Source organism: Formica exsecta, unplaced genomic scaffold, assembly GCF_003651465.1.
Source record: "Formica exsecta isolate Colony F162 unplaced genomic scaffold, ASM365146v1 scaffold265, whole genome shotgun sequence".
Taxonomy (NCBI): Eukaryota; Metazoa; Arthropoda; class Insecta; order Hymenoptera; family Formicidae; genus Formica; species Formica exsecta.
In genome coordinates this window covers 76,049-87,970 of record NW_021849915.1, presented here as the reverse complement: position 1 = coordinate 87,970, position 11,922 = coordinate 76,049, and the positions used below count along the sequence as shown (strand labels likewise).

At 32.7% G+C, this 11,922-nt stretch overlaps 1 protein-coding gene across 1 annotated transcript in view; it reads right to left on the bottom strand.

Moving 5' to 3' along the window:
* LOC115237015 (diacylglycerol kinase epsilon) overlaps positions 1 to 2,614 on the bottom strand; it is a 4,086-nt gene extending 1,472 nt beyond the window's left edge. Inside the window, exons 1-6 of the mRNA XM_029809767.1 lie at positions 2,456 to 2,614; positions 1,539 to 1,746; positions 967 to 1,138; positions 747 to 877; positions 346 to 493; positions 47 to 264 (exon numbers count right to left, since the gene is read on the bottom strand). Coding sequence (XP_029665627.1) covers positions 47 to 264; positions 346 to 493; positions 747 to 877; positions 967 to 1,138; positions 1,539 to 1,703 — 834 coding nt within the window. The 5' untranslated portion in view covers positions 1,704 to 1,746; positions 2,456 to 2,614. The remainder of the gene's footprint in view (positions 1 to 46; positions 265 to 345; positions 494 to 746; positions 878 to 966; positions 1,139 to 1,538; positions 1,747 to 2,455) is intronic.
* Positions 2,615 to 11,922: the final 9,308 nt, after the last annotated feature.

Genomic DNA, 11,922 nt, shown 5'->3' with positions numbered 1-11,922 from the left:
AAAAAAAAAAAAAAAAAAAAAAAAAAAAAAAAGAATTTATATATACCTTTAACTCAAGTTTGTTAATAGTATTCAGTAACCAGGCGATAGTTCCATCGCCACCGGCTACAAGTATGGTAGATGGGGTTTTTCCTAACAAACGGCACCATTCGAGAGCAGCGACCGGATCGCGTTCAGCTAAGTCCATGATTTGTGCGGGGTTTAACAATCTTCTAAATAAAGATAAAATTTGGCCACCGTCATTGTTCCCAGATTTTGTATTTCCTGCACAAAAAAAAGAATTTTGAGAATATGTATATTTCGAGCAATTTTTATTTTTTATTGTTGATCTTCTTTTTTATTTACCTACAACGATGATTGGATTCCAATCAAGCCAATTCGGTGGTATAATAGAACGAAGATGTAACCTGCGTCTCATTGTGCTACGTCGATTTATCACTTCCAAACTTCCTGGCGGAATAATCATTAATTTGAACTTTCCGAAATCACATATCTGAAAAACAAATATACTTGACTTTCCCAATCTGTTTTATTTTTTCGTGATGAACAAAACAAAAAGCGTTAGAAACGGCAAAACGCTATTTTAAAATTGCTATTTTTATTAATAAGATTTTATTATTAGAACCAAGAAACCCTGACAAAAAAAAATTATTTTAAAAAACAAAAAGTTATTGCAAATGCAATAGCTCTCTACAAATATGACGCGAAAGATATATCGATAAAATGGAAAAATCGTTAATTATTACTTCAGAGAGGGCAGATTTACATGCTTCATGAACACATTTTTGACACCAACAACACCACCAGTCCGTGAGGCCGGGTTCTACGTCACACTCTTCTTCGCAGATATAGCATATGGCAACAAGTGGTAAATTACCTTCAGATACAACGAAATATATCTATTTAAAGAACGAAATATTGAAGAGGACACATGTATTCGTCACATGTTAGTAAATAATAACACACCTTTGACCCAATGATGTTTCATCGGTTGATCATTACTAGAAGTTATTACTTTGCATTTTAGCTGTTTGTCGGCAAGCTTTATGCAGCCTCGATCCGCACACACACCGCAAGAATCACAAAAAATGCCATCAAGATTCAACAATAGAGCCTCGCAAATACTACAGTAATACGTCTGTATATCGAGATGAACGTATGTAAAGAGAATAATTCTATATATATTTTTTTTCATTTAATTTATTATTACTTTGACTTTATGTTAAATATATATATGATTTTTTTTCATGGCATTAAAACTGCTATTTTTATAATGCTATATATAATATTTTATAGATTAAATAAATATTCTAATTTACATGACACACAAGAGATCATGCAACGGTGTAAATTATTATATAATTATTATTATTATGTCAATTTAGCAAGTAGAAAAAATATTCTATATTTAAAAATAACTATATTAAAATCATTTGGAACTATATTGGAATACTCGGAAATATTGGATATAAATATTTCATTTTATTGCTATAAGAAACGACCTATCAAAATAATTTCATAAAAATTCTTGAAAGTACCTTGGTTGTTCCTTTGATTGATTTCCAATTATGTTCCTTTGTAACATCTCTAATCTGAATATGAGAATTACCTATTAGATATCGGAAGAAATTAACCGTGAATACAAAGAAAATCATGGTAGATAATGTAGGTAGAATAATAATATTCAGATCTTCGTCCCACATAATGGCGAATAATGTGTTTTGTAATATTCCAAAAATTTATAATCTGAAATTAATGTAATGTCAAACATAGTAAATTATTATTTTTCTTATAAAAAGATATTCTTAGACTATTAAAATTACAAAAACATATTTAAAAACATTCATATTGCAATTAAGATGTTACCTAAAGTGCTCATAACATAATAAAACTAATATTTTTGGAATAAATAATAATTTTTATACAATACATTTATTTTTAAGATATTTTTAAGATATTTTTGCCAAATAATATAAAAAATATTAATAAATATTTTTTATAATAAATTAAATCAGTTGTTACATAAAAAATAGTAAGAATCAGGATGATCAATTTATTCAGAAATTATAAAAAAACTGTTTTTGGTGTTTTTTTAAATTTTACTATTCATATCATTATTTTAATATTTATTATTTTGCATATAAAAGTTAAATAATTGCTTTTAATTAAAAGATACATCTCTTTAAAAGCTTGATATTATTTTTTTAACATCTATGACTTGTGTCTCATGTTCTTTTATATCAATAAAATAAAATAAAAACGGATCGATATCTTTGTAATCAGTACAATACAACTGATATTCGTCTTGTATACATTAAGGGGCATGGAATCATGTTAATGTGATAACTCGAATTTATGAAAATGGTGATTTATAATTTCCTCATAATAACTGATTTAATCCCGCAATAAGATGTGATAATAAATAAAATGTTAGATAAATTTAATTGTTACTTACGTTACGTGTGACGAATGTGATAGCAACTTTTTTCAAGTCATTTGTATATATTATACATGTATATTTGTATATTATTCATGTATATCGTACATGTGTGCTACTTGGTATTGTTTAACCTGTCAACTACAGCTGTTTACAGCTGTTTCTACCAAGATTGCTGGTCATGCTTATAGGAATGGGTATCTCGATTCTTCTCGATTAGTCGAGATTCGATACTTGTCTCGATTATAAATCGAGTATTCCTTCGATGTTTCCAAATTTTATCAATCAATTCTATGTCAATGTTTCTTCTTATGCAATATTATTAATAGAGAAAACCTTAGAGCGACTATCCCGATGTTTTTCATGGGATAAATTTTTTCTTTTTTATATATCAAGTATAGAGAAGAGAGGCGCCTATATGGGAACTATCATACTGGTTCATTTAAGAACATACTACATCCTTCCATCTATCGATCTTAATAAAAAGCGCGTTATTTAAATGAAGAGGTCTACCACCTAAATTTTAAACCAAAATAAAAAATTACAAGGTGCTTATTTGAGTAAATCATAAATAAAATTAAAATTCAATCAAATTGGAATACTTGCGAGATTATTTAAGTAAGATAAATGTGTGTGTAATTTAGTCAAGATAACATAAAATAAAATAAACTAAAATATACAATAGTATAAGAATATTCTAAAGAATATAATAATATTAGATTATTAACTAAACTACAGTAAATTAGATATTAAAGAGAGAGAAAAAATTATGACTACAGTTATATAATATAGAACACAAAAAATAGCTTGCAAATAAAAATTTATGGATAGTAATACCAATACTAAGCAAATTGCATTGTTGTACCGTAATTAAACTTGAAATTAAAAACAAATTTAATTTAAGTTAGTAATATTAATAATATTACATCACATATATGTATATGTGCACGAAAATAATATTTTTAAAATCTTAATTTCTAGAATAAAAATAAATTAATTTAACACTAAGTAAATACTTGCATCATAAATAGATAATAATTATTTGATAAGATAAGGGAATCCGAAAGGAATCCTTGCGTAGACTTTTAATTAATGAAAACCTTTGAATATGTTAAAGCGAAGAAAATGCCAGAATATATGATTCAGAAATTTTGGGATTCTACAGGTCATACAAGCAGATAAATTAATGATTTCATGGAAGCCAAGCTTTTAGTACTGTCATCTACATCCATTTTAGAGGCACATAGAATTACATAGCTACGTTCATTTTCCGATACTGCTGATAAAATCACTTTAGGCTTGCTATAATAAATTACGAAACATGTCTCATATATAGATTTAATTGTATATTTTATTAACAAATAAAATAAAATCATTTTTTTTTTAATTGAAAATTTAATAAAACAAAATAATAATACTAAATTAATTTAATAATAGTATATTATTAGTTATATTAATAGTACTAAAAACAGTAATAATAAATAGTTTCTTGATTAAAATAAAATAAATTTTATTCTTAGAATGAACTTTAGATCTTATTTGCGACGATATCTTATATATTGAATTTAATTTAAAGTATAAAATACAGAATATACAGAATTTTGTGGAATGTTGAATATTTCAAGGTGACAACAAATTAGTTGTACAAATATATTTGGCCTCGACGTACAGCGTATTATTGTTGATATACTCGCTCAACTTGTCGTTATTCACACGGCGAAACTTGAGTAGGAAGGTTGCTGCTCGGCGTATCGTCGGATTATTTTTCGAGGAATACGATTATATTTCTTGCATTTATTATAATTATTAATTGAAACTGTTTCGCGAGTGATGAGTGTCAAGATTTTACCTTGCTCGAAGTCATTATTGGTATCCTATCGTTTAAGCAACAAGGATAAAAATTATAAATTATTGTTTTGTTGCGATCTTTACGGATAATGATTATTTTTCTAACAATGCTTAAAGTTAAATATATATATTTTGTTAAATATATATATTTTATCCGCTTTATCGTTCGACTTTTCGATGATCTAAATATATCTAATTTGGATTGAGAAAGTAAAAAACGCGCACGAATCGCAAGATCAAGTAATTAAAATAACAAACTGCCTTGTAATATATAAATCGTTTAATAAATAATAATCAATCTATAATTTAAAACATAGTATATTTTGTATATACCTACATATGTTTTATAGTCCGTAAAATATTTTGGCAACGAGAATTAGGATAATAACATAGCGTTCGGCCTTGGCGACGTATAGCGCGCTATTGTTTACATGCCGCGGCCTTGTTATCATTTGCTCGGCGACACTCAAACAGTAAAGTTGTAGTGCGAAACGCTTCGTATATTATCGAATTCTTTTTCTAAACACGATCACGACTAGTATCGAAACATAATTTACTGTAATTATTACAATTAACGATTGAACGAATTAATTATAAAATAAATTACAATTTATATATGATATATATTACAAATTATATAAAATAACCCTCCCAACGGGTACACCTTGACGTTGGTGGGAGGGCTTATTACCTGGAAGGTTGATCCTGAAGGGGAAGCTAAGTACCCAAACGCGCGACAATGCATTTACAGCATTGTCATCAGTCTCATAAGTAGAAAATGTATTTTTTCCCCAGGAATTAATTTTCCCTCATTAATTCGCTCAATTATCTACTCCTATAATCAAAAAATTTTTTTAATCTCACATACGATAGTATTTGGACACTCTTCTCATCCCTCTTTATAGACAAAAAATTTGACAACCATTTCCACGAGATGTACGAAATGACAGGTGATCATGAGCCTTGGAGATCCCCATTTTTGGTGCGCGCTTCTACGTTGATTTTTCACGGAGTTATTGTCAAATTATATAAAATTATTATTGAATCGCGTTCAATTTATGAATGAATGATCGTATAAGAGTGCGCGGGGGTGCGGGGAGTGAGATAAGTCGCGGCTACTACGCGTGCTGTAACGCAGGTACGCAAAGTTAATTCGCTCGGTCACGTGAAGTGCGGGCGTTCTGTCACGTGCGCGTGATGCGAATCAGCTGTTCATCGTTGCGTCGTGCGATTCGCGTGATTGTCATCACACGTCTTTGCATGTACATCACTGGTAGAAATACGATAAAAAGAATTACAGCGAGTTAAGGCAAAATAATCGCAGAATATAAAAACCGAAAATACAGCGCGATAACGTTATCTCTACATTATCGTATAATGCACATATGATATATTTTAGATTTCATTTAAAAAAAAAATGAAATATATTTATAAAATTATTTATTATTAATTATTAACAAGCAAAATCAGATTTTTAAATTTTTATGATATTTCACAAAATTTATATGAGACTGGTTACATTTTTAAAATAATAATCTTTTTAGAGTTTGAAGTTATCCTTTTAACCAAATTTATGTGTCTCAAATATTTTATTTCTTTAGCAAAAAATTTGTGTTTTCTCAGATTTATTTTTAAATCGGCTGTTTTTAATGAAAGAAATACTTTTTTAAAATTCTTTACCATTTCTTTAAAGCTCTTACTAAAAACAATTATATTATTTTAATCAACCAAACAAGTATTGGATAACAATTTTTCTAAGCGTGTTCTTTAACCATCCAAATGTAAAAAGATCGTTTAAATCTAGAGAGCAGAGAAAATTTTTTACCTGAGATTTTTCAATCGCTCTTTTTTTTTATATATTCAATAATTTCATTCATTTTCAATTCTTCATTTAGGTTTTTTAAAATGTATATACACTAAATTTTAACATTTTGAAATTTTAAAATATTGACTACAATATTGATTACAATAAACAAAATTTATAATTAATCGATGTTTGCAGTATGTTTTTAAGAAATTATTTCTTATAATCAATTATTTGAGCGGAATCATGTAGAGAACTTTACGTAGCTTGAGAAATGCGCTGTTTGCTACCGCCCTCTCGAAATATTACAACTAGATTACGAAGCAGTAAGACAGACAAAACAAGTATGAATGATAACAAAAGAAATATGGTATTTATTTTATCGCACTTTATAATTGTACTAGACAGTATCATTTATAAGTTTTCTATTAATTCTAATCAGTTATTAAATTTGCATGGATTAATTGGAGTATAACGTATCGAATTTGCTTCTGTTAATAGTACGTATACAATATATAATTATGCTATTATAAACTTTATAATATGTATATTAAATTTGTGTATTTTTTTCCAAATTATAATAATTAATGTTTGCACAATTTATAAGTACAGTAATAATCAAAGCATTATTTCTATAATTTATAATATACATGTATATTATAAATTACATATCTAAAAAATCTCTGAAACATCTCGATTGCATTTATTGTTAGAGACATTATTGTTAAAGTTTTCTCTGTCATTTCATTGCCGTTAGATATAAAACATGATAAAGATGTAGCATTAAATAATCTCTAAATTTTCCTCAATTAAATCATTCATTTTAAAAAGGGTTATCTATTAAAATACCGAGAATGGATTTGCGGTGTACGCGGTATTCTATTATGTAGACACAAAATCATGCACAGTAAAAATTTTATTTAAAAAAAATTAGTGACACAAAAGTATCAATGAAATATGAGGTGACAATAAAATACCTTTATACACTGCAATAATGCAATCAAATGTTTATCATGTTTTCTGCAAGATATGAATTTTGGAGTAATTCTAAAATGACTGAATCAATTATTTGCAAGGGAAAAGAGCTCTTCTTTATCGCGTATCAAGAAGCTCTTTTCTCGTCCTCGTCCGGATATTTTATCATAGCGAGATGGCGCCTCGACGACGATCAGAAGAAGATCTCACCAGAGTCATCATCATCATCATCATCATCCATAGGTCACTTCCTGTGTTTACACCGTCGTTCGCCTCTCGCTACCGTTGACCTCTCGATCGGTCGGGGCTACTGACTTGGTTGAAGGAAGACGCGCTTACCTCACTGTCGAAAACGACGGCTGCCGTTTGCAAATTGGTCACGGTCGTGTACCGCGGTCATCTTTTTCTAAGTCAGCCAGCCCGACGTCGGCAAATACGATCGTGAGGTCGCGAAGCGGGTGAACGGGTTGACGTGACGCGCATCCGAGCATGCGAGACTTACAAGATTGATCTATCATTGTCTTGTCTGGCCGCCGTCTGGACGGTTGATTGCCATCGCGGCAAATATTATTATCTTCCCAGAATTCCCGCGGCCGATTACCGATTCCGCGTCGGTCTCGCATTACAACAAGCTTTGTAGAATACGGGAGAATGTAAGAAAACCATCGATATTGGATCTCATTTTGCGTAGAATTATGCATAAGTTATAAAGCTAGGAATTTTCTAAATCAGGAATTTGGTTTAAAAATGAGAAGCAATCAAAAAGTAAAAAAAAAAAAAAGGAAAAGAAAGAAAATAATGCAATATCAAGATTTATTATAAAGATATATTTTTTTATATGAGTGATATTTTGAATAGATAATTATATGTTTATTATTATGTTAGAAACAGAGGAATAGAAAATAAATTAGTAGCATTGACATATTGGCACTGCTTAGCCATATAACTGATGAACTCAGAATTGACTTTACAAGACAATTCCTATTCTATTTAATAACGCGATATAATGTTCCACAATAGAGATCTTAATAGTAGTCGTTAAATTTGCTTTTATCATTTCATTATGATACGTTACGAAAAGAAATTATTAGACTTTTTTCGAAGTAGAATATAATAGAAGAGGCTTCAAAATTAATACTATTTTTTTATTGAAATAATGGAAAGAATTTGAATAAACATTGAATTTATATATGTCCAAAAATGATTTCTGAATTTTAAAGTATTTCCAATTTTAAGTCTTGTTCGTGTTTTTCAAATTTATAGCAAAAAAATAAGAATCAATATTGCACCTGCAATTTAATTATTTCTTAAATCGCGAGAAACTCGTGAATTTCTTACGTAAAAGTAATCATCAAAAGTTATTTATATTCTTGATTTCCCAAAATGTCCATGTACTTATCTTCTGTAAATAGATTATTATCTGCAATTGCACACAAGTTTAATACCATTATCTCGACTTTATCTTCTGAAATTTTTGAACAAAATTTTTGAAAGGAGCTGAATTTTTCAAATAAACTAAAGAAGTTTATACACAAGTGTCTGTGAATAACTTTTCCATTATTTCAAGTAAAGCATCTAGACATAAATATATTCACGCCCAAAAATTATGTCCGATTTGATTTTAATATAATACGATGATTAGATATCATTGCCAATTGGTCATTTATCAATATAAGCAAAATCGACAAAGGATAGTCCCTCGTCATCTCAAAACAAAATCTCTCTGCTCCCCGACAAACAATGTTAAAAAACAAAGATGCAAAGTACGGCGCGTGCATTCCGTTTGGACGTAAAGAAAAAGATAGGAAAGAGAATAGAGAGTCGAGGAACTCGCGCTCGCGGGGAAGAGGAATAGAATAGGGACTGGCGGTGAAGACGAGAGGGAGAGAGAACGAAGGGAAGAAATAAAGAAAGAGAAGGAGAGCGAAGAGTTCGCGGTGTACGCGGCTTGATTGAATGCGGATGTGCGTGCAGCCGGTGGCCGGTGGTCGACAGCCCACGAATCGGGGGAAAATTATGGGTAGGTCCTCTTTCTCGTACATGTCGGTGGTTCGATGCTATCTGACTTCACCTTCCGGGAATTTCGCGGTATAAATAGGAGGGCCGGTGGTATGTGTATATGTATGCGCGCGTGTGTCTGTCCCGGCTCGACTGCACCCGCAGTTGCAGCGGGCTCTCCGTCGCGGTGGAGAAGCAGAAGCGGCACCCGAATATTCGGCATCCGCGCGATTTATGCACCCTTCTTGGGCGCCGCTGCAAAACGTCATGAATTCCAGTCGGCACGAAAGCCACCGTCGCCGTTGCCTCTTGGCTGCCGCGCTGTTTTAATTGCCAACAGTACCGGCGATCGGCGCGTTCCGGTCCGCCACGAAGCTTTCAACCCGGCGCCGCTCGTTCACCCCCTTTTCAAGCCCTCGTCCTGGCTCGCCCGCGTCTCGATTTCACGATTCCCAGTCCCCTCTGTCGCGCTGAAATTACGGGATAATTACCGGGTGGCGTCGTTATCCGCGATCGTGGTTTATTCATTAGAGCTTGGAATTTTTACGCGATAATAAATCTCGATGTGTGCGTCCGACGAATATACACGAGTCGGTGCGTTTGACAACTCGTGGCTTCTGAAATTATCACTGCACACGCTTACGTAGCGTTATGACTATCGATATAAAAAATTTTATCGCCAAGATAAGTACGTGTGCACCGCGCACGAAGCGCGCTTTTAGAAGATCGTCTGTCTACGGGCATCTGTATCTATCGACATAATGACGTATAATGGTATGATATTTGTTATGAAGTTATGCATATATTTTATTTTTGTTTAAATCAAGAAAACTAATCTTTAATAATGTTATGTATTAAATATAATAAGATTAGAAAATGTATTCGCGTTTTCCAAATTTTATTTCACATCTTTTATGACAATTTAAAAAAAGAAATCAATGTCTTATATTCTTGGAATTTATTAATTACCGAATTATTTGGGATTTTTCTTTATATAAGAGAAAAGTGACATAATAATTACTAAAAAATTTTCTTAAAATCTATGAAATATTATCGACACTGTCTACACGTTTCTACTCTCGCATTTATCGTGAGAATTACTCTCGCCTAAATTCTATTTTATACATTTGAAAGCAGGACAATCGCTCCATCCGAGCGATAGGAAAGTAACCGAATTCCTCACCCCGGAGAGAGGAGGAGGACGGCGAGGGGAAGAGGAAAACCGACAAGCTGTTCCTCCCCCATATCGGCATCACTCGATAAAATTGACACACAAACGTGAGCTACTGCCGTCCCTTTTGTTGATGCAGTCCCTCTCGCTAACCCTTTAATCCCGATGAGTACAGTGCCGGTGGAGAGAAGGAGTAGGTGCAGCGCGGCTGGCTACTTTATACTCGGAGGCTCTACCTGGCCTGCCTGCCTGCGTGAAAAGGGGAGGGTATTACGGGGTTACTAAAGTATTGTATGGCCTCCCCAAGCCCCATAAGGATAGCCCTCAGGCACGCACCCCCGTTATCGTATGCGTATGCATTTTCCTTTCTTTTTTTTTTTTTTTTTTTTTTTTTTTTTTTTTTTTCGCTAGTGCGTGCGCGGGAGAGTTCGCAGCCCCTATATGTGCAGTGAAGGTGAAGGGGGCATCGGGTAACACGGGCAGGCAGCCACCCAAACGACCGAAACCTGAATGCTCACCCGAGGAGATGTGACTTGTTCGCGTAGTGTTCTCTTCTTTTCCTTTACACACGCGCTGTCCTCTCATCCTGTTCTCGTTCTTCTAACTCCTTCCCCCTTCCTCCTTCTCTCTATCTCTTTCTGTTCCACTTAATCACCTAAGAGCACACCTGTATTTACGATCGATAAGGGCCAACGTTCGGAAACAAGTGATTTCGATATCGCATAAATGAGGCGTCCCAGTCCCCTCACGCCTTTAGCGCGTGAAAAGATGCGCTCCTCTTATCATTCGCGGTTATCGTTCGTAATCTAATCGCGAATTGCACAGATATATTCTAACTTTTGACTGGTTCGTCATTAAAATGTCTATTGCAGTTTCTATTGCAGTTTCTCGCGCGTGTTAGGTAAATTGATAAGTTTTTATAGGCATTATCAAATATTAATCGAATAGAATAATTATGTATTTTATTAATGAACGGAATCAATCGATAAGGGAATATATGTTTTTTATCGGCGATAAAAGCGCGAGGAGTCTGTGATGAGGAGAGAGAGGATTTGGAATCGCAATGTCTTCGCCGACATATAACATACCGTGAGTGTTCCGGAGCTAAACCTAGAGTGCTAGAAATATACCTCAAGTTAATTCAAGTACATCGCCTTCGCTGTCGCTATGTACGTTCCCTCTTTCCGTTCTTGTATTAGCGAGCTTCTTTCTAACGTGAAGATGAAGATTACTATAACTTTCACTTACAAATCATCATTATTTACCTCTCTATAGCCACAAATTGTAATTGCGAGTTTTGCGCATAATTACATATAAATCTAGCACAAGTAATAAATTATATGCCAGATAAATATTAACATTAGATTACGACAAATTAAATCAAGTCTCTGTATCTTTTTGAACAAAGTACTTATATACACGAAGAGTTATCTGAATGCATCGTCATATGCACTTTGTTCGATGCTCGAGAAGGAATAGCGTTCACCCTCGCGATTCAAACTCAACTTCCTCTTTTAGATTCTTCATCGTTTCGATCCACCGTGAAAGAAAGTCAGCAGGTTGATGTCCCCTAAGTAAAAGGTACCACTTTACCCGCGCTCTCGAACGAAGGGACAAGTCATTGGGTACATATATACTTGCAAGTACTATTATTCCGATTGTCATTACTTTCGATATGCTTTCCTTATA